The 23,409-nt window shown below is 45.4% G+C and overlaps 1 protein-coding gene across 1 annotated transcript; it reads right to left on the bottom strand.

Annotated features, from left to right (window-relative positions):
* Positions 1-10,506: 10,506 nt before the first annotated feature.
* On the bottom strand, positions 10,507-23,146 carry LOC129387431 (neprilysin-like). The gene is made up of 2 exons (XM_055076354.2): positions 22,598-23,146; positions 10,507-11,346 (listed from the first exon to the last, which is right to left on the bottom strand). The coding sequence occupies exons 1-2, from the start codon at positions 23,011-23,013 to the stop codon at positions 11,244-11,246; spliced, it is 519 nt and encodes a 172-aa protein (XP_054932329.1). The 5' UTR covers positions 23,014-23,146; the 3' UTR covers positions 10,507-11,243.
* Between the last annotated feature and the right edge of the window lie 263 nt (positions 23,147-23,409).

Here is a 23,409-nt window from a genome sequence, read left to right as displayed (position 1 = left end):
CATGCTGAAACATGAGAACATTTACATAAATGAAAATTTGACACATCTAGCCAAGAAGCTTCGATGGATGGCAAAGCGCCAAGCAACTGAAAAACACTACAAATATGTTTGGGTGCGAAACGGTCATATATTTGTTGAGAAAATTGAAAGTGCCCCTGTTATTCTTGTTGAGAACGAAGCGGATCTGCGCAAGATAACGTGATGACTGAGATTGTACATTCATTTTCTCAGTGGATGAAGATATGCCGGCAACTCAGGTCAGTCGAATCTTGTACAAGTTTTGATCTTATCCATGTGAATGTGAGAAGTCTTCACAAGAATTGGAACTTGTTACAAATGTACTTGGAGAATGTTTTAACTTTTCTGGAGGTCATAATATTTACTGAGATCAATGTCAGTGAGTTTGATTGCTCTCTTTATAATATACAGAACTATCAATCGTTTGCCTTGTGCAGAGAGGGCAAACGTGGTGGAGGAGTGTTAGTATTTGTGAAAAATGGCTGGTTTTGTGAATGCTTGAAAGTTGAATTTGATGAAGCGGAAGTTATAGCGCTTTATATTTCTAACAATGAAGATGAATTTTTAGTTTGTGCGATTTACAGACCTCCTGGAAAGAATATTGCAGTTTTTTTAGAGGAGCTCGCTAGATTCCTGAAAAAATATGGAGTAAATAAACGTGTGATTCTCGCAGGAGACTTCAACATTGACATTTCCGTGACCAATAGGGTAGGTGTAAGTGAGTACTTAACGTTGTTGGCCAGTTTTGGCTTGGAGAATAAAATTCAGGGCTATACGCGAGAAGAATTTCCAGGAAGTAAATTCACACAGACATGCATTGACCATATCAGTACAACCGTAGCGCAACAGGAAACGTTCGGCTGTATTATCAAAGAAAAAGTTGCTGATCATTATTTTGTTGCGCTTACGTTGTTAAAAGTAAAATTGTGGCACAGGAGAGATCTACAGAAAGGTTTGTAATTAACAATGAAAAAGTAGATAAACTAATTAAGTTGTATGACTGGACTTCCCTGTTGCAGCACAATCACCTATATGCTTACGAACTGCTCGTAGAGCAACTAAAATCAATTTACAATAAATCGAAAAATAAGGTGAGGATGAAACGGCGAAATCAGGCAAGTCCTTGGATAAACAAGGAAATTATTGAGCTATCTTACATCAAAAGTAAACTTTTAAGAAGGCGCCATGAGAGCCCTCATGACTTTGCACTAAGATAAGAATTCAGGCAACTGCGAAATAAGATTACAGCAAAAATACGACTGGCAAAAAAACAGTGCAAAAAAACAGTACCAGCTTAATCAATTCTCGGCATGCAGTAGGGATGTAAAAAAAACTTGGAAATTAGTGCAAACCACCATAGGAAAACCATCCAAGAAAAGCATTGACGATACTTTAGAACAGGCCTTTCCGGATAAAACCAAGGTAGAATTGGCCACTGAGTTCAATAAACACTTTGTAGAATCTGTTACTTTGTTGTGTGGACAGGGAAGCAAAATGGCGAACGCTACTGCAGTTGCTTCGAGCATTCATTCAGCTGACATGCCTACTGTCACTGAGCCGGAATTATGGGATGTGTTGAAAACAATGCCAATAACAAAATCACCAGGCTATGATAGTGTTAGGATAAGAGATCTCATAGTGCATTTTGACATACTTAAAACTGTATTAATTTTCATTATCAACGAAACGTTAATAACTGGGCAAATTCACACGTACATGAAAGTAAGCGTAATAAGACCATTGCATAAAAAAGGCTCCAAAAAAGATTATAATAATTATAGGCCAATCGCAATTTTGTCCTCCCTCGCTTGTATCATAGAGAAAATTATACATGTTAGCATGACATCATTTCTTGATAAGTACCATCTACTAAATGCAGCCCAGTATGGTTTCCGCAAAGGCAAAAGTACGGTAACCCTACTAGAGGATTTTCATGACCTAGTCTGCAAAGAAATAGATAACAATAACATTGTCCTTACACTTTTTATTGATTTGCAAAAAGCCTTTGATACTATCAATCACAATCTATTATTAGATAAACTTGACAGTATTGGTTTTAGAGGTCCATACATGTCGTTCTTTAAAAGCTATTTTGCTGATCGAGCCCAATGCGTCCAACTAGGTGGATTATACAGCCCAATTTTGAACGTCTCGACAGGTCTTCCTCAGGGATCAATTTTAGGACCCTTGTTATTTAATATTTACGTCAATGATATGACCTGTCTTCCACTGAACTCACAACTCTTTTTATACGCGGATGATACTGCCCTGGCGATACCAAGTGAAACGTATGAAGAGGCCTCCGGCAGGATGCAACAGGATGTGCATCTTTCGATAGAATGGTTAAACACTAATCAGATTTTTACTAATAATACAAAAACCTGCGTACTTTGTTTTCATAGCCCATATAAACTGTTTAGAATACTATCAAATATATACCTTCATGAGAGAAACTGTACGTGCTGTTCATGCCCAGCTTTGGAACTTAAATCCAATTTTAAATACCTTGGTATCACATTTGACGAAACACTGTCGTGGAATATTCATATTGCAGAGTTAGCCAAACGCCTACGCCTAGTGTGTGTTTATATGTATGCTCTGCGACCTATATGTAATGTATCGGTTAGAAAAATGGTATATAAGGGATTGGGAGAGTCCATATTACGATACGGGATAACAATTTGCGGAACCGCATCTTTATATGAATTAAACACATTAAGCCGTATAGTGCACAGGATTGCAACCAATCTCTCCTATGGAACCAACTATCATGATAAGACAGCCCGAGACAGTATGGAATATTTTGACATGCTACCTGTACACAAGCAATTTATCTTTGACATATTCTACAAGCATTTCTTTCACAGCTCCTTTAAAATCTGCAACATTAAAGTACGGCCTCTCCGTCAATCAGAAAAGTATGTCATACCCCGCATCTTCACCACTTATGGCAAAAGAACCCGCACCTACTATGCTCCTTATTACTTCAATAAAATACGAACCCTCCCGAGTATTACCGGATTAAAAGACCTTAAGAATTTCCTTCGACCTTGGCTGAACGATAATATAGAATGAGGTAATTTGTTGTTGACCATGTTCCTAATGTTTTCATTTCGTGTACGAAAGTGTGCACGGCGGATTTGCTATCATTTGTTCTGTTGGTTCTTGTTTGTTTGTTTGTTCTTATGTCGCACAAGCAGTTGCTGAGTATTTGGTTGATTTTATTTTCTCTTCTTTTCAACTATGATTTACTCGCTGTTGTTTCATGTGCTTAACCTGGCTGCCCAGCTCAGCACACAAGCGGCAACGCTTATGCAGGCTGGAACACGTTGTATGAATTGAAGTGAATAAAAATATTATTATTAATATTATTATTATATAGCCCGGAGTCGGTTTACAGCATCCTCAAAACGCCATTTTATTTCTACGCTTCAAGGAACCGGGAAAATAAAGCGGCCCTAACGTACGCTGTACCTGGCGCTTGGCGTGCTGTCGCCCACTTGCGCCGCCGACTCGCTCTTGCCATGTGCACACAAAATGCATTCTTTAAAAAAGTTTACACACTTTGCGGCTTCCCGTGTCCCACAACGATACGGTCATCTGCCTTGCTTGCGTTTCCTTTCTAGAAAAATGTGCGCTCGCTACTTTCCTGCGAAGAATGCTGTGTCACGACGATAACGCGCATGGCGTTCGTTATCTAAATGTTCTGGTCTCGCACAGTTAAAGAAAAAAAATCGGGCAAATTGGATGACGATTATCATTTTGGGGCAAGATATGCGCCCCAAAAGGGGGGCGGGGGGGGGGGGTTGCAAACTTTTTGGGCGTGTGGACCGCTGTGAAAGCGCAACGCCTAACATCGCTTTGTCTACTTCGCGCGTCGGGACCCATTGTTGAAAATTTTGTGAGAAGACTTTTTGTAACGGTAATAATTAAAAAAGAAAGCACATAAAAAATCTACACGTACAAGCAGCTTTGCAGAATGTAGTACAGGAGGAGGCAAATATCCCAGTAAAAAACGAACTCTCGCACGTGATTTGTGTCTCGAGTTCTTTTGCAACACTTCTCAACTTGTGGCAGCACCTCGAAGGTGAGCATAACTTCAAAGTGGAGGGGGAGAAAGTGACGTTTGACACGTACGAAGGTTAAAAACCTCGCTTGATTATACTTGCCATATGGCATAATGTTTCGCATATCGCCCTTTCGCCCCTCCAATAACTTATTTGACGACAGGTTATTCGATTGACTGTGCGAGAAATATAATTGATGCCTCTATTCAATGTCGGGACATTTCTTTCTCTGCGCTTGGTGCTAGGCACTGCAAATATACTAAAAAGGTACTAGCAATAGGTTTCTAACCATAACATGCTACACTCCACATTTGAGAACGTTTTCACGAAACAAATAACCTGAGACCTGTTTTACGTAAAACTTGCCCATACATGTTGGATCACCACAGTCCCTGCGATCACTACAACCTGCTTGTTTGGTGCTTGAATCAGAGTCCTCGGGACCTACATTTCAATTTGTACCTTTGTAACGAATAAGCTGTGGACTGCTGAAATTACATGATAGATGTGTTGGTGTTTCCACTAACTTTATTTGGGAGTTCATGTCCTGGAAATATAATGGGGAGAGCGAGACCTACTCCCATTTTGTGGATCTCCAGGAGTGTTGAGGCGGTACTTAAACAGCCACCGTTCTGGGCAATATGCAGAATTCTTACAAAGCAGCGCAAACATCAGACTATAGCGCATGGCAGCAGCCAAATAGGCAGACACTGCTTTGCAAAGCTTGAGATAACAGAAAGGGATCAAAATGCTTTATAGTATTTTAGAAGAACCACTATGGCTATCTGGAAGAGCTCATCAAATGCTTTCTGCAGCTCTTACCAAAGTGCTCGCAGGTAGTACATGTCCCTCTGCAATATGTTTTATGCTTGCCAATCATTTCCTGTGTCCCAGGGACCTAATTAGGGGCGTGCAAATATTGGACAGTCTCGAATAACAAATCGAATAGTGTCTAATTCGATTCGGTCTTCTAACAGAATAGTCATTATTCTTAAATGCGAATACTTCTTGAATATTTCAAAACGTCAACTGCGCCAAAGCAAAGATAACGATGGAGCGAAATTACGGTAAACATTGATACGGGCAGAGATATAAGGTTAAATGGGACCACGCTTGCTCTGCAGAAGGTATGGCCGGAGCAACCAGCAAGGCGGAAACTTAGGCTAGTCCCACTACGTTGTTTCCCTCGTGTTGCTGGTGATCGTCTTCTTTGTCGCTCTTGTGGCACCGTGAAATAACCCCCGGCGGCCAAAGCGCAGACCCGGCACCTGCTAGCTAGTGACCACATGGTATGGCTTGAGATGCCCCACATGGACGAGCTCCGATGACTTGGACGACGGGGAAGCATCCGCTGGAGCTATTGCACAGGTGGCAGCACTGAGTTGCCGGACGACGCGGTAAGGGTCAGAGTACAGGGGGAGCAGTTTTTCCGAGAGGTCCACATGCCGTGAAGAATCCCAAAAGAGGACAACGCCGCCGGCAGAGAACTGGACATCATGATGACGCTTGTCATAAAGAAACCTCTGTCTTGCCTGCGACTCATAAAGGCGACTGTGGGCAATCTGGCGTGCCTTGGTGGATGTAGCTATGGCGTCGCGATACCATTTGGCAGAAGCGGGACGAAAGGCAATGTCGGGTCACATCCAAAAAGGAGATAGAAGTGGGAGTAAAGAGCGGTGCCGTGACGTCAAGAGTTGTACGCGCACGTTACAAATGGTAGGGCGGCGTCCAAGTCACGGAGATCTTAGACATACATCGAGAGCATATCTGTAAGTTCGGTTCAGGCAATCATTGAGGCCGTTCGGGCGATGGAGGTATGCTGTCGTTAACGTGTGTTTGATCGTGTCACAAGAGCGAAGTATATCTTCGATAACCCCAAATAAAATTATGCAGATCCCCCGCACCGTGGGAATCGATGTAAGCAAAGCTTTCCGCGCTGGATGCTTTGATTGACGATAATTAGGGGTGATGTTGACGGCTACAGGTTAATATTTTCAACGTTTAGTCTAACACGAGAGTGGCGAGTTCATGTTAAACGTTACATTGCGTGCATTACTGCTGTTTGTCTGCGCAGTACACAGAACACACAGGGAAAAATGTTTGCTTGAGGAGTTGTTGAGCGCCATATTTCACAACAGCTGAGAGGGTTGAGCATTTTCATTACATCACATGGCACATCCCACCGTGGCAAAAGTATTGTATATGAAAATGGGGCTGTACGTGCCAAAAGCACAATCGGATTAGGAGGCACGCCGTAGGGGTAGACTCCGGTATAATTTTGACACGAAGATATTCCTTAACGAGTCCCAAAATCCAAGTTCACGTCCATTTATTTCGCCCTCGTCAAAATGCGGCTGCCGCGGTTGAGATCAAATCCGTGGCCGCTAGCAATGCCATAGCCGCAAAGCTGCCGCGGCGGGCACAGAAACTTGCATGGTCCAGACGACACTGAAGTGTGGCCTGGACGATGCAAGTTTTTGCAACGGTATCTTATCACGGCAAACACTACTTCACTATCAAAAGCTCACTCATCAGCCCTGTCAGCTGCCATTCATTCCCAGCATGCTCTGCGTATAACTCCTTTTACGACATAACGCAATGTGGCCAGTATAGTTGAGTACAGGCAAAGCAGGTGCTTCGAGGGAATGAACGAAATTCACTTTTAAAAATCTGCGCAACCCTCAAACCTGATATTCTCAAGAAATGACGGGATCATGCAGAATGCACTAAGGAAATTTCATTTACATACCCGACCTCGACAAATCGCAGGAGTTGATTTTTAAGGCGTGTTCAGAAAAGACTAGAAAAAGCAAAACGCTACTTCGCAAAGCGTGTGAGGTTGTTAATTGCGGCAACGTTCTCATTTTCTTTAGGAAATCGCATTGAAGTAGTTAGAAGTAAAAGCAATGTTTGAAAGTTAGTTTTAGGTGAGTAATTGTAGCAGTCTATTCGTGTCGTTGTACCTTCAGCGCATTTCCAGCAAGGACAAAAGAAGGGAAACGTTAATAACCGTTATAAAGTGCTTGAACAGAAAAAAAATTCGAATGTAGAGTTATAGCAAATTTTGGCGGTGTGTCCATGGATTCAACCGAAATACAAGTGGAACCAGCCCAAGTGCTCGTAGCGGGATCCTATTGACCCACAGGCCCCAAAGATGAGAACTAAGGAATATGTTTTAGGGGTTTACGGGGCCCACTTACACTGGAAAACAGGAAGAGAGTGGTTAACAGTTAGGCGAAAACTGGAGGAGCACTCAGTTTTCTTATGCCAGCCACAAGTTAAGTTTAGTGCAGAGCGGAGGCCTCAACAGTACTATACAGGCAGGGTTATACTCAAGGAAAGTTTCCAACCTCCCTGAAAAGGAATAGCAGATAAGTGGGCTCGGAGAGATAAAGACGAAGAATACAACGAGATGACTCCTACTAAGGCATGTGCTCTGCAGCGGGAGGAACAATATGCGTAGTAGACTTAGGAGGAGTACTGTCTTCTTTTTTGGGTTGTACAGTACATGCGTTTTTTTTCCAGTGCATCACTACTGGGCCTCACGCAGAGTTTTCCTGCTAAGGTGACGGGGAAGTCGAGTGGCTGCAGACCGATTATTAATGACATTATTACTCCAATGTTATTGATATTTTTGTGACATATTTCTTTCGAGGCTATACGAAGTTGATTTTCATGACTGGTCGAAGTATACTCAAACCAGGCGCTTCTGGAATGCACTGCTAAGAATCCTAATCGCGTGCGGCGCCGATGTGATGAGCCACGTCGAACTGTTGCAGACTAACTCAAAGATACGTCGACATGGCTGTTCGCAGTTTAAAATTACTTCAACGGCATTGCAGTCATCAGTCTTCACAGCACAGCGTGCCGTTTGATGCAGATAAGATGCAACAAAGAACAATGCTGAGCTGATGGAGACGTTCAACCTAGTATCCTGAGCTTCGGAGCGGTCAGAAAATTTCAGAAAAGTTTCAGAAAATTTCTAAGCTCATTCCAGCAGAACTTTTTGTTGGGCTAGTTGGTGCATGTTACTGAAGTACTAAAGCGCCAAACAGACTTAGCTTAGTCTTAGCACAGTCTTAGCTTATAACTATTGGCCTCGTAAGCTCGTTAAACCACCCCTATGGCGCGCGCTTTGGTTAGGAACTTGAGCTGCGTGTTTCGTCTTCCTAATACACAACGCGTTACAGGTGCACAGCATGATTTTCATGCCGGGTGAAAGGGCATGGGCTTAGCAAAATCAAGCCCCTTTGGTTAGCGCCTAGTGATGCGACAATCACCAGTCTAAAGTCAAAAGCCTCATGCAAGTACTGCTTCTGTAGTAAATGTGAAAACAGTTGTAAATCGATCTTGATCTCACACCCTACATCCAAAAGGCTATGTGGGTGTGAGTTAGACATATTGACACCCTCATTATCTTTTAAGGGTGCAAATTATTTTTCTGCAAAGGAAGACACTCCGCGGGATTTTTCTTGCCCGAGAAAGTACCTTCAGCAAGCTGAATGTTGGTCAAGCTGAATGCTTGCTGAAGGTACTTGTGCCGAGGTTGTCAGCTCGTCGCGCAACGAATAAAGATAAAAACGATTGCCAGGACGTAAAACTGCGCTGTGCGCCTGTATTTCACAAAATGTTTTCGGCTTGTAAGCGCAGCTGGTGGTGACAGCATCGAAGAGAGTTGCTAATTCAGCCCCTATAACTGGGCATATTCTACACCGTTTGGAAGGTCCTTGCTGAGGAACACTCAATAGTGTTTTAAAACTACCATATCAGAAGAAGAAATACAGAGCTGCACAAACTTACTCGTGTGTGCTGATGACGTCGTGGATCATAGGGTCGTACGACTGCCCGGTGGTACCGACCCGTTCAGCACAGAGGCGCAGAAAGTACGGAAGCTTGTCTGCTTTCGCCAGATTCGAGGTCAACGCGTTCCATAGGAATAAGCCTAAGTCGTGCATCACATAAATCACGCTCTTTCGGGGCCTGCGTGGGTGCCGGCCTATCGCAAATGTCCAGACAAGCGAGAAGCCGTAATCCAGAGACGCGGCCGCCATAATGTCCAGAACCTGAAGTAGAGACCAAAAATTCCAATCCATGAGGACTTGCGCGGACCGTTCACTACAGCTCAAATATTTGAAATAATCTGTGGAACCGAATCAGGCACTAGACAAAACGTCCATATCCAACGGACATACTTGAATACATAAGGAGAAAAGCTTTCCTGAAGGGGTGAAATAAACGCTATACAACTGGTCATATTCTGCACGTCGTTTCGAAGCCTAGCGATTGTGCCTGCTGACAAGACGGGAGGACGCGGGAATCCTCCTCACTTGACCCACGAGAGCGTTCATTACACTGTCTTGAGGATCTCCCTATTTTACTATGACATAGTCTCCGGGGTTGGCTCATTTCATTATTTCGCTGTCTGTTGGATCGGCCCACTTTACGAGGCGAGAAACCGGCATACTAGCTAAACCACGGGAACGGAGGCCTAAAAGGCATCGCTTAACAAGGGAGCTATGCGCTTGAATGCCTGTGTTTGTTGCAGTCAGAATATTTAAGTACCAGTTGTTCCTTCATTGGCTAATGCCGTAGAGAACAGATCCGGCTACCGGCACACATAGTACAGATGCGCCAACGCATAAGCTGACATGTTATGCGAGTGCTGTTCTGTGTTCTAGCTGTTCGGCAGGACGATGGTGGTGGCGGCGTCTACGCCAAGCAAAGGCCGGGTGGGCTGCGAGTACGTGGCTATGCGGGGCGTCCTATTTGTGGGCTGCGGATTATTTCCACCATGGGAGATCTTCAGGCTGTACCCAAAGAGTGTACTCGACGTTTTTCATGCATTCTACCCCATCCCTTCGAAACGCCGCCTGTGCGGGGACCACATGTACAGAGTCCCACGGTGGATAGAGCTTCTAAGATATGACGTATTTTGTCGTAATTATCCGGCGTCACTTATTGTTGAGATTAATCTGGCATCCGGATCCAACCTGTGCGCTCACTCCTCTATTCAGCTTGACCTACTAACTTCACCTAAACCTTATTCAACGTTCAGATTTAACTGTGTAATCATACGTATAGGATATTAGCGACAACGAAATGGAGTGCTCCGCATAATTTTGAACTCCTTCGACTTCATAAAGGTCAACTGCGTGTATGACGAGCGTTATTGCATTACACCTGCCTCCTGTGTAAGCGTTGCTTGGGGCTTTGCGAACATTTAGCGATTCACTCGGCGCAAGAATCACCGTAGAAGGGCATGTGAAGTAACATTTTTTTTTATTGCCTCTTACAGGCTTACGCATGCCCCGGAGAAAAAGTATTCGGACCTGGCTGGCACTCTTCGGCAAGGAAAGTTTTCTTCTCTGCTGATGAGTGTAACTTGAGAAAATAAGTGCTGCAGATTCGCGCAAGCTAGTGGAAGCATCGTGAAAGGGAGAAATGGTCATCGACCCTAATCCAGTACGAAGCTACAACGGAAAGCACTTTGGGTTTCTCAGCAAGAATACTTCGCAGTTCAGGAAAAATTGGTCCTGGTCCAGCTTTCCTTTGTAGCTCCATGTCGCAATCCGGTGGATGAACTTTTGTTTTTCATTTCACGAATGTAACCTTAAATTGAAGACTGCAGTCCAAACTCGGCACTGCGAGCTTTGCGATGCATGTCAATTACATTTTGTGTGTCCGAATCAAGACTCAATTCCGTTTTTTTTTTATGAGCCTGTCGACGATTTGTTTTTGCTCACAGTTACCTGTGCATGTTTATTTTTCTGTTCACATGACACAACTCGTAACCTGCTCACGTCTGAGGTGTTCTTAAGTGGTATGCATCCGCCGTTGACAGTTCTACTAAACTGCGATCAGTCAGGGCATTGGTGCAGGAAGGTATGGTAAGTATGAAAACATAACATTCCTACTGGGGCATATACTAAACTTGCGTTAGACCACGTATTGTGGTTACGTGTCTAGTAGAGCACTCGAGTGTCACAAACACCATTTCAATGTACCTTGCCGGCAAGGATGTACAGTTTGATGAGTCCACGAAAGCCTTCATGTGCCATGGTCGCAATTCCGACACCAGAAGTCTTTCCTATATTTCCCGGATGATCGCGCGAGTAAGTGACAAAGAGGCAGACATGCGCAGTGCTGACTAAAGGTTCGTCATACCTCGAAGGCACTTGAGTGGGAGCGCTTCGGCCAGGTCAGTATAAGGACACGTAGGAAATCGCCAATGGACTCCTCGTTGTTAACTTCTGCGTGGCAGCTGCACAGGAAAAGGTTCAAAAATACGATTTTTCTTTAAATAGCGGGTTTCAAATACAACCGTCAACTTAGGGCAAGCTGCCACGTGAGGCAGGAATGAGAAACTGGGTCTGATTCGCAGCAATCTGGTCCTATTATTTGCAAAGTTTGGGGTCAACCGGTAGTTAAGGGACAAGTAAAGTTGCCCTGAAGCTAACTTGCATATTTTCATTATAAAAACCTGTTGTCAGCATAAGGACACAAACGTCACGAAGCTAACTAAAATTGAAGGCAGTTGTTTGAAAATCACACGACAGATCTGTACATTACAAAATTAAAAAAAAAACTTTTTTCGCAGTCCATAAAACTGCATGACGAAGAGTAAATTTTACCCAAGGTTTAGGGCGCGACTATGAGCATATTCATTAAACTTGCGTAAGTATCAAACAGAGTGTAAATATTCAAGCCAGTCAAATTCCATACAATATGCACATTATTTATTTTATCATGTTGTGCCGTATCTCAAAAGTTTGTTTGTCACAGTAACAAGCTCAATCGCTATTGTGGCTTCTCGCGATATAAATATTGTTACAAAGAGGAAGCCCGATGCAGAAACGCATGCACACGGTGATCGGACAGTGATTGATGGCACCATGCGGTGGGATCAGCTGTGCGTGCAGCTTCGGCTGGGCTTGGGGCTGGATATGACGAAAACCGCCGTCCGTTGGAGAACGGCATTGACGACCAGCAGTTGCGACAGTGTCGAGCGACGTGACCAACGCGGCGACAGCTGAAGCATATAAGTCGGTCATCCGGTGTTCGCCACTCTGCTATGTGGCGAGAACCTCGATGGACCCATTCATTTTGAGTACACACGGGCGAAGGAACTTCGATTGGCCCGGAACTGACCGCGGTGCAAACTGACCGCAAGCCGACATTGGCGAGTTCTTGGCGCACAATAGCCCGAACAAGGGGTGCACATTGAAAACTGGGTACACAGGCGCAGGTCACATGTCAGGGCGATCCATTTGCTCAGGGCAATCAATCTTCGTCAGGAGCTCTGAAGCTGCTCTGCCGCGAAGGAGAGTCCTGTCGGTCTTCGCAAGACGATGTTGAAACCGTATTGGGAAACCGCGCAAATGACTGATAGATACGACGGCTGTTCACCTGTTCGAAACGCTTGCACTCCGTGATGATGTCAATAACCGAAGTACAGTTCTTACAAATGAGAAAACTGAAGCCGTCATCGGCTATACCTTTTAAGATATTCCCTAGTCTTTCATATTCCGGCATTTCCGCGTCGCCCTTCCAACAGAGTACCAGCGTCTTGTATATAGGTGACGTAGCCTTCGGTGGACGTCTGAATTAGAGATGCCAACTCTTTCTTGGTGACGACCTCCTGACCCACTTGTTTTCTGAAAAGATTTCGCACCTTCTGCTTGCAAGTATCGCAGTCACGGAGTTCGGGGTTTTTAAACCACACTCGTGCATTTCCCGCCAAGTGAAAAATTAGGTTCGCCAGCATAACTGTGGGATCCCATATTTTGTGGCTGCTCACCCACTCATAAACTCCAGCCAGTCATTGATGTCGGCGCCATCAGTACCGCGGAAGGCTCCTGGATCACGCGGATGCGTGAGTGCGTCAGTCGACACAGTCGACGCAAGCGTTGCCGAATTGAGCACCGTTTCCTACGACATCGGTAAATAGCCGAAGCGACAGCCACTGCGAAACTCCGTTGAGTCGTTACACCGCACCTCCTCCAAATGTCACGAAGAGGACGATCGATCCAGGCACGTACACAAGGGGGGCTCGTCCCCCCCCCAAAAAAAATAAATAAGACGCATACCCCCACCCCCTCCCCGCCCACGCCACCACTTCACACACGCATTCCTAAAGCGCCGCCGAATCCATGTTGAGATTTGACAGCTATTCCGCGGTCAACACTTCGCGCCTTTTTCCCTCCTTTTGTATGGAGGTAGTTATCGGCGTCTCCTGGGATGTGAAGGCCGGTTTCCTCATCAATTCGGTGGCCGCGCGACTAACTCGAGATGCATTCAGTTGTCGCCGTCTATTCAACGGTCACACGCATCGTTGTTGCTCCGTTAGTTCAACGTTCTTCTTTTAAACTGATCTAGGGACCAGGAAAGGGATTCAGTGCGTGGTCAGCTGGTCTGTATGCACGTGGAACGAGTTGCGGCCAGAGGAAATGCCATTTGCGCTTTTCTTTTTGTTTCATTATTTCCTCGAGCGACTGCGCGCCGCGACGCTGACAGTTCCTCGGAACCATATACCCGTGATATGTGCTAGATAAAGTGCAAAATAATGCGAGACAGTGTCCATCATCAAACCCTGCAGTAACCCTTAAACTCATAGGCACTATGACTGTCACCCGTGAACTCGTCTGGCTTTTCCCTAATTCTACAGCTCTTTTCGTGCAAAATTGCCAACTGGAGATCAGAATCGCAAGGATTTCAGAAATGAAGCTATCGACTAGAGAGAGCCAAGGCGACAGCCAAATAGGAAGGAAAAGAAAAAATTAACAAACACAACCGTTTTTTATGATAATATTTATGGATCAACATCCTTTTATTTAAAAAGGAAGCACAAAAAACGCCGCCGGAAGTGGAAGACGATTCCGTGCGTTCTGTATGACGCTTCTACAGTTATCATTCGAGCCACCTAAAGCAGCCGATTTTCTGCTGTGCGTCTGTAAGTGTTGTTCTAACCTTCCGCGGTGGGCGCAGTACGTCTAGAATCGCAGCTTTCTGCACCATACGCGGTTGTACGTGACTGGCGGCCACGCATTGTTACGTAACTTCCCAAATAGCAATACGAGTCGGTTGTGGCACTTGGTAGAGCAGTAAACGAGAGATCCAAAAGAACTGTGATTGTACCGCAAATATATATTTCTGTATAATTCTTCGAGAACTAATTCAAAAATACGCTACTATACTTGTATACAACTTGAGTCTGCAATGAAGCCCCGCCCACGCCCTCATAACCGCCAGCCACCGTTCCTCCGCGAGACTGCAAATAATTCGTACTTCAAACTCTTTCTGTTACCCAAATAAGGCGGTAACTACAAAAATAAAATTATTTGCGCGTAATTTTTTTTTTGCCTTTTTTCTCGCCTATTATAATGGAATCGGGAATGCCTAATTCCTTATTGAACTGAAATAACATGCTTGCTTCGTTACAACTATTTGTTGTGAAGTATCACTTCAATTGGGCAGTGAAGTTTAATGACTAAAATGGTTGCAGCAGTGAAATGAACCGCAACGCAGACTTTTGAAGACTCCACACATTTTGTCCATGTCTGTTGCACAGCTCATTCCTTCCGCCGATGAAAAGACTCTTCAAGAACAGCAGATGCTCCGAAGGCATCAAGTACGACGCCATTTTGAAAAGGCCGCACAACGACGATTTTGTATGCTTCTGTGATTGGCTGATGGAGTAGCCTAACTCCGCGCGGTACGTGTTCCTTTGTTGCCAACTGCTGTTTTTTTTAAAGTTTTATTCTACTAAAGTAATATTTATTTTGCACTTTCGCTTCTTTACTTGTCCTTCGCAGTGTTCTCTCTGCGCTTATTTCTTGAGCGAGTCCATTTGACGTGGTTCTTTGTTTGCCAAGTAAAGGAGAGGTGCCAAGTAAAGGAGAGGTGTATCGCACAGGCGTACCTGTAAAATACACCTTATTTCATTTCTCTTTCGTCGGTGTACGCGTATTTATGGCGAATGGTGGACGTTAGTCCCATATGTACTAATAAAGGTACCCCTCCCTCATTTGCATAGTCATTGCAAATGAGGGTACCCCCCCCTCATTGCAATGAGGTACCCCCCCCCCCCTCATTGCAAGTTACCCTGGTTCGCCCCCGCCCCCCGAAAAAAAATCCTTGGTACGTGCCTGGTCGACGCACAAATGAATGCACAACTGTCTACATAGGGAAAAAGTTAGTGGTATAATCGCGCAGGCTGGTACAAAGGTCACAGCTCCAAGCTACAATTTACCACTTCCTCTTCGTCTCTGTTGCGTCCACAGTCCTGTCCAAATGCACCGTAACAATATAGGTCTTAAGCTCGCCTTACATGGGAGAAAAATGGTATTGTAGTGCGGATGAATCAACGCGTGCAGCAGTGGGACACTGTCTGCAGTAGGTGAGAATGCACATCGCGAACTGTTGACGCCGGCTGAGAGTTTCTTTGCTGTGCCCTTCGTGCGGTCCTTCCGCCTGCCATTCAAGGTTAATAAACGCACTTTCAAAGTAAAGAACAGTGGTGGCCGTATTCTCATTCGCTCGAAAATAAAGTCAATCGCACATACTCGTTTCTACGCGGACATTTTCGCCGAGTGCATAAAACACAATTCACTATTCACTTCAACGGCGGATTCCAAAAACGAGATTATGAGGAATACGTTTCAACACTTCTTATCAACAAAACATGTTGTGAACTTGCCTTTTTCAACGTACTTTACTTGAGGCAACCTCAAGCCTGTGGTGACTCACTGGCCCTGCTAGAGAGGTTGCGGTGACTAACCGCCTGTCTTTCACGATCATTCATATTGTCTAAACGTGTGCACAATTTCGAGATAGATCTCACCATGCTGCAACCTGGAGTCGAAGTTCCCGCAGCTTCTCAACAGCCGAGATGAAGCCAGCGCGTGGCCTACTTCACCTCTGAAATGGAGCCTTGGCTACTTGAATGGGCTCACACGTCAAGTAGCTTAGTTCCACCATGGTAATGTAAATTCGAGGCTGATTAAAAAAATATATCCTAGATTTTTTCCCAATGAAAGTATTACATTTAAAAACAGCGCAAAGGCGTGCATCGGACAAGAGAACAGAGAATGGGACACGCCCGGCGTTGACTCAGAACTGCGTTAATTGGAAAAAACACGGTGGTTATTTGAAACCTTACGTCAAACGTGCCCGCATGCTCGATGTGAATGAAAGCACTTGTGAAAAAGGCCCGCAACACAGCTGCAAAGAATTTTCGGCCTGTTAAAAACAACCCGACTCGTTGCAAACAGAATGCAGTAGCTTTGCTGTTATTGTTCAATCTAGAAGCGCGAGCAAAGAAGGTGAACAACGCTGAGCTACCCGTTCTTGAAATTTTCTTTGCGGCGAAGACTCAAAAACCCAATGTCCCCTTCAGGGCAATTGTGTCCGAACACCACTCCTGGCAGATAGTTGTTTCTACGTGCTTAAACATTTGTCGACGCTTACTGTGGCAGACCCGTTCCTCGTTCCTCATTCGGAAGAGATCGTAAAGTTCCTAATGAAGAATAACCCAGGATCATGTTCCGGTTTAAGCGTGGACGCAGATGATTTGTTTTCTTTCCGTCCACATAACACGCTCCTACAGCACGTTCAGGAATACATTGAGGAGGGAAATTATAAGCGCGTATTTCTAAGTGAATGAGGATTTAACACTGAATCCTTTCTAGAACTCCTGTCTCTCTACCTCAACGGTACGTACGTTGTTTGGGAATGCCAAACATATATGCAAAAGTCTGGTGTGTGTATAGTTTCCAAAGTAGCCTCAGGCGTAAGTAATATTTCTCTTAACCGTGTTGAGAAAAAAGTGGAGAAACACTCGGCCAATGATTTTATACGTAATTTAGGTACGTAGATAATTTTCTTGTGCTTGTCGAATCCCTCGAACCTGAAAGTGTGCCAGGTGTTCTTGATGTTTTTAAACAAAACGATTCCGGACTCAAATTCACGCATGAAGTCCCAAACATAGCATACTGCATTACTTATATTTAAAGCTAACCTTCGAACAAGATCACCTGTGTTGGCAGTACTCCCCTAGAAGCGAGGAGCTCCTGTTGAACTACAGGCCATGCCACTCAAAACTTGTAAAACATGGGATAGCAGCCGGCTACAAGGGTATGGCACTCAAGAAGTCTTGTCATAATAAGTGGAGCAGTAGTCCCGAGGCAAAGGTACATCGATGCAGGGAGGGCGGTTTCAAGGATTGGGTCATTCTCTCATGTGCAGGCCAAATCTTCAGGAAGTTAAATCCCTTCAAACGCGACTTGGGGCAGCGTAGTAGCCCGGTTGAAAGGAGTAAAAAAGCAACGGTAATGCCATACGTTCATTCTCTCACACAGAGGTTTAAAAAAGTAGGCACCCGATATGGTGTCACAGTTTGGTTTCAGCTCCTATTAAAGTTGATAAGGTGGGAGCAGCTGTCCGAAGAAAGAGAGAAGGAATAAGAAAGAATACATGCCGTAAAAGCGTTGTGACAACCAAGTACGCATGCACTGATAGGACGTGAATTCGATTACGTGGCAAAGCCTATCAAAGGGTGCTCACGCACCACTTTGACTCACTTATGGCAAACAGCAGTTGGAAAGCCCCGACTCATCGATGAGCTTACGCTTCCATGTTATTTTGAGACGAATCCGCCGTTCCCTTAAAAAACTATGTACTACTCAACTACGATCCGAAGACCTTCCGGGAAGTGCTGCGCCAAGCTAAGTGAGTCTTCTGCGGTGTAAGGAAGGATGTAGCTTCCATTCAGCAGCTTCAATAAAACTTGGTGCTGGGCTAGTTAGTGATGCATTCTATAAAACTGAATTGTTCAGTTTTAAACTGAACAATTGAACTGAACAACTGAACAATCACTGAACTTCAGTTTTAAAGAAGACATCAACTAGCCCAGCACCAAGTTTTCTTGAAGCATATTTCTAGTACAGTGGGCCCATCTTTTTGTGTGTTTTCTCCTTCGGCGTGTCACGTGAAGTCACCCTCGTTCATCAACCTTCTGGGTCACATCGTCAATGCCACTTGCCGCGCTCGACGCCTAGCCTTCTGCCTTTGGAAAGGCTGGATTCCGGATGAAGTTGTCGCGCTCTTCGGCCCTATCAAGCCTTCCTGGGGCCATGTTAAAGGACTGTGCAAGATTCTCAGAGGAGAGATCTGGTGCCAAGTAAGGCTCTTCCAAGACTGGCTACACCTGGCCTGCAATACCCAATACCCAGAGTGGCTCGCTGCACGGGTATCGCACCTTCAAGTCCCAGGCTGCTAAAATCACAGAGGTAACTTGGTCCTTCTTTCTTAAGCACCTTCTCAGTAATGTTGCAAGGAATGAGCGTGCACCCAAGAAGGCAGTTGTGGTTGTAGGGGATGTCACAATCCCTGAGAAGGTCCAGCAAGTTTTGCAAAAGGGGCCAAAATACGCTGTTGATGCATTTGTGCCAGATCACGACCTGCTCGCCACCAATAGAAACATTGCCCAGAAGGTCAAAGGAGAAGACCGTGAGAGGTGCCTTATTGAGGGAGTAGACAGCATCACTAAGATTCTTCCCAACACGGCCAGTCGTACCTGGAGACGTGTGTTAGACGGGATTGTCGCGTATTTCAAGGAACACAAGCTATCTCTTTTACAAGCGGGCAAAGACAGAGGCTTCGTCGTCATGCATGCGGGCATTTACAAGGAAAAAGCCTTGCAAGCAGTTGAGAAGAACTTTGTGCGAGTGAAGAAAAGCGATGCGCGTGTAAAAACGAGGTTCATGAACTTCTGTAAAGAGTTGAACCTGACAAAATTAGGCATTGATATCGCAAACTGCAGAGGTAACTCCTTGAATGCTTTCTTCACAGCTAAAGCTCACAAACCTGACGTCCCTTTTAGGACCATTATTAGTGAGAATGGAACCTGGCAGCAATGTGTCAGCCGCTTTCTACTATGTAAGATTCAGTCGATGAAAGTGAACGATTCCTTCATGACAAAAAAATCCCAAAAAGTTGCAATCTTTCTCCAGAATAACCACCGTGTCGGTTATGATTTCTCTGTGGATCTGGAGGGTTTATTTTATTCCGTCCCTCAACCTGAACATTTAGTTACTGTGAAGATGTCTGTCGAAAATTCAGGCGAACTCTCTTTTCAGGCCACAGCAGGAGTGTCTCTTGATAATTTTTTTAAGCTTTTAGAATTTTATCTGAGTGTCACTCTTATTCTTTTTGACAGGCAGCCTTTTCTGCAGCGCAATGGCATTTGTATAGGGTCCTGTGTTGCATCTATCTTCTGCGACATCTCTTTAGCTCATGTTGATCGCCTTTTGTATCGATATTTTATTGGAGGCCGGGTTTTAAAGGTTTCTAGATATGTCGACGATTTTTTGATCTTTTTAAAAGCTCGTAATGATATTTCTTTTGAAGATTCTATACGACATGTCTTAAGTGCTTTTAACGCCCATGGTAAAGGCCTGGCTTTTACCCATGAACTGCCGCAAAATGACGAGATACGTTTTCTAGACCTCAGGCTGAGGATAACTAAGGGACGCACCTGTTGGGCGTATTTCCCACGTGCAAAGAGCGTTTTCCCTATGAAGCACCTCATTCAAAGACCGTGAAAAGAGCAATTGCATCGCTCTGCATGGAATCGGCGCTTCAAAAGACGTGCCCGCACGAAATGCTTTTTAGCTTTGACAATCAGGTTCGCAGGCTTTTGGGCGTAGACTTCCCGTGCTCGGTCCTTCTAGCAGTTGCTGAAACCCTCCTCAAGAAATTTGATCCCCGACGAATGAAGGCTGTACCTGAACGCGTGAAGACCAAACCTAAGGTGATGCCTTACATTCGCAAGGTTTCACACAACCTCGAAAAAGTGGCCAGCAGGCACAATCTTCCGCTTGTTTTTCTGCGCCAAAAAAGTTGGTGAAGCTGTGCCCCCGCATCTGCGGTGAAGGTCAGCGCTGTTGCAAAAAGCAGCATGAAGATGTCTTCGTCAGGTGTGCCCTAGGAGTGGTTTACTTTATTCCCCTGTCCTGCGGAAAGTGCCCTCCTCAAGAAAGGGCAGACGGGGCATTGCCTCAATGACCCCTTAAGGGAACACTCTCAAAACTTAGCAAAACAGGACCAACTTGCGAATTCAGTCTCGCATGTGATGGTTTGCAAGTGCGTGCCGCGGTTCAAAGAAGCAAAGGTTCTGGGCAGAAGTGCAAGCGCAAAAGCTAGAGTTTTGCGGGAAGCTTTCCACATACAAGAAAAGGCGGGTCTGTGCATCAGCGATGTTTCAATAAATTTGAACTCGGCTGAGCGCACACTTCTGGAGAGATTTGAAAAATCATAACATATGGCTTTTCTTCAATTGGTCATGTGCTCACTTCTTTCTGCTTAGGTGTTCTATCTTCACTTCCCGTAACTGTTTGCGATATTGCGATAAAGAAGGCTGGCGCAGTTCGGTTGTGCGCATGTGTTGTGATTCTCTTAAATATTGAACTCTTAAAAAAATAAACCAGGTGTCAGTAGCGTTTTCTCGTCGTTGTGTCGTCTTTTCATCGTGTGTTCGTCCTTTTTAGCGCGACCTCCAGTTTTAAAGAATTCAGCAGCTGTTCCGCGCTGTCGGTAGACGCATATACTGGCAAGCTTAACATCCTCGTTATTGTCCACGCCTCGTTTGGCATTGTTTCTGCGCTCTCTAGCATTTTGCAGGTTTCGCTCGCAGAGTTTCGCAATTGTTATTATAGGGAGAAGAATTACGCTCTTCAAGTTCCCACAGACGCTGTCTTGGCGACAGCCTCTGCGTGACAGGAGCCCTCCGAGATGGCACCATTGTACCATCCATGCATGAAACGCATTGCAGCAGCAATTATGCAGGCACATAACACAGTTCCTTGCGTCTAATTTGCGGAAACACTTTGCTGTTAAGTGCACTACAGGCCAGGCTGGTTGAGATCTCAATACTTCCACAGTATCCCTAACGAACCGAATAAATTTATGGTGGACTTCAATGACGGATTCCCACCGCGAAATTTCGAGAAGCATGTTTCGAGAGCTCATTCAATGGACTAGATTTGAGTGTCAGGGTGATACTATGGACATTTCACATTACTTTACGTAAAATTAGCGTTTTATTGCTTGCAGTTTACTCGATAGAACATGAATGAGAAATTCACAAGGATAACGGAAATGCCCTATCCTATTTTTCACTCGCCTCCTAAATAAAAGGAATGGCGAGTCTCACATTAAGGGCGACTTAATCAACGTGATGGCCAGGTTAGGCGTTGCTCTGAACCGCTTTTAACGGTGCTCTAACAATACGCCGGCAGGACATCTTCCCGTGACGCAGCGTGCGAGCTAAATCAGTCGTCTCAACGCTGGCATAACCAGAAGTGCCGCCAGCGGCGTCGCAGGCGTCCCATCTCGGTAGTGAACATGTTGTAAGACTATAATCGCGGAAAACTTTCGGTGGCAATGAAAGGAAAGCTAAAGACGCGTGGCTGCTGCACATGTGTCACGGCGGCAAGTAGTCCGGCAGCGTTGACAGTGCTTTTAGTTGCTCGTAACAGACTCTGGATCGACGCAGCTACCACGTGCAACGGTATCGCGTTTCCCCAGACGCGGAAAGGAAAAGCCCCAAGATAGTCAAATTATTTCACTAGGACGTGTGTTCTGTCTTATTTAACTGTTAATAAAGGGTGTTTATATTTTCTCTTCCCTAGCCTAAACTAACGGAGGTTGAAACGCCGAAATAATTTCAGAAGCGCTCTGACTTGTGCGCGCTTTGCCTCCGTAGCTTTTCCTTCACAGCCACATATAGTTGTCCGCAAGTATAGACAGAAAAAGCAGTCACTATTTGCAGCTTGAACGAAGGACCCTGCTTAAACTTTACTGTCTACACCGCTCAGACGGATCGGTGCGGACAGGTGCACAGCACGAACGCTTGTGTTTGTGCCCACAACGTTCGTGGAAGCAGCGGAAGGCGGAACGCTGCCGTTACTCAACTGCACTGCCGCTTGAGCAGAACGGAACGATGCTTCTCATTGGCATCGTCGTTTTTGAAGACAAACGCACTGCGCGTCTGTCCGCTTTCTGGAACCTAAAGCACTAACCACAAGGAAAAATTTGCCGATGGACTTTCGGTCGTCATGAACAATACGACGTTGAGGCCGACGCTCACTCAACACGTACCTCTGCCCCACTACGTCACAGCACCGACGCCGAAAATCCGTCGAATTTTTCTTCCTTGTGGTTGAGCCAGTCACGCGTAAGCAGCGCATCGAGATTACAGCACCGTGGCGACTACAGCGACGGCGAAAACGTGCCTCGAGAGTCTGTCTACATACTATCGCTATAAAACATGCTAATCTACAGCACATCTACAAAGCGGTCCCAGTTTACCAGCTTTGATAATCTCGAGCTTCTCTAGTGACAGGGAACCAATAATGTCTACAGTTAGTTGTACATTGAGAGAACATTCTCAAACCGACTGGTAGCTTGTTTGCGCCAAAAGGAGAAAGGCCATTGCCCCGTCAGACGCGCCTCACCTGAGGTACAGTAGGGCCAGCTTATCACGGGTGGTCTGATGGCGATTCGGAGTCAGCGAGACGCCCGTCACCAGTTCGTGCATCAGATCCTTGTCCCGGAAGTTCCTGTACTTGTAGGTGACATATGCGAAGTCCGTCTTTCCACTGACCCATCGGCCACAGACGTGCTGGTAGAAGTTGCTGCACGGGTCTGCACCGGGATCCATGGCGCGCTTCATGTCCCGCTCTAGCGACAGGCACTCGCTGCCCTTGCAACGTATCAGGCTCAGACGCAAACCGATGGGCACGGCGACGCACACGGCAGCCGCGATCAGACCCACGGCGCCCACGAACGCTGCGTGGTCAGGTCGCCACACACGGTGGTCCTCCGGCGCTGGCGACGGCGCGCCTCTACCGTGCTCTCTCCGTGGTGTCATAAACCAGACCTGCGTTCGATGCTACTTGAGGCTCTGCTGTTAATATCGTAGTGTCGACTCTCAAAAGACGATCTTCAACGCGAACGTTCTAGACAGCGCGTGAACGGAGTGCTGCGTGCCCGCGTGCGCACCATCTATTGAAGAAATAGCGATGGCGATATGGTGACCGCGGTTCTAAATATGGAAAGTTGCTTTTGCCCTTCTGCCTTCGACGAGTGGCACGTAACCTCTATAGATAGATATGCCACACAGCGACAGCTAAGTGGCACCTTATGTACAAGCTACAGGAAAAATTGTACGAAACAAAATTTTTATTTATTTTGTTTATTTATTTATTTATAGATACTGCGATCATTTACAATATCTTATCAGGGAGGGAGCATACAATAACGCTCC

Source organism: Dermacentor andersoni, chromosome 2 (assembly GCF_023375885.2).
Source record: "Dermacentor andersoni chromosome 2, qqDerAnde1_hic_scaffold, whole genome shotgun sequence".
Classification (NCBI taxonomy): Eukaryota; Metazoa; Arthropoda; class Arachnida; order Ixodida; family Ixodidae; genus Dermacentor; species Dermacentor andersoni.
Note: the sequence above shows the minus strand (reverse complement) of the source record. Positions and strands in the feature narration are given on the sequence as shown.

Coding starts and splice junctions, on each gene's coding strand:
- LOC129387431 (XM_055076354.2), bottom strand. CDS start 23,013: ATGACACCACGGAGAGAGCACGGTAGAGGCGCGCCGTCGCCAGCGCCG. Junction 11,347..22,597: donor CTGGCCCTACTGTACCTCAG/GTGAGGCGCGTC, acceptor TTTCCTGTGCAG/CTGCCACGCAGAAGTTAACA.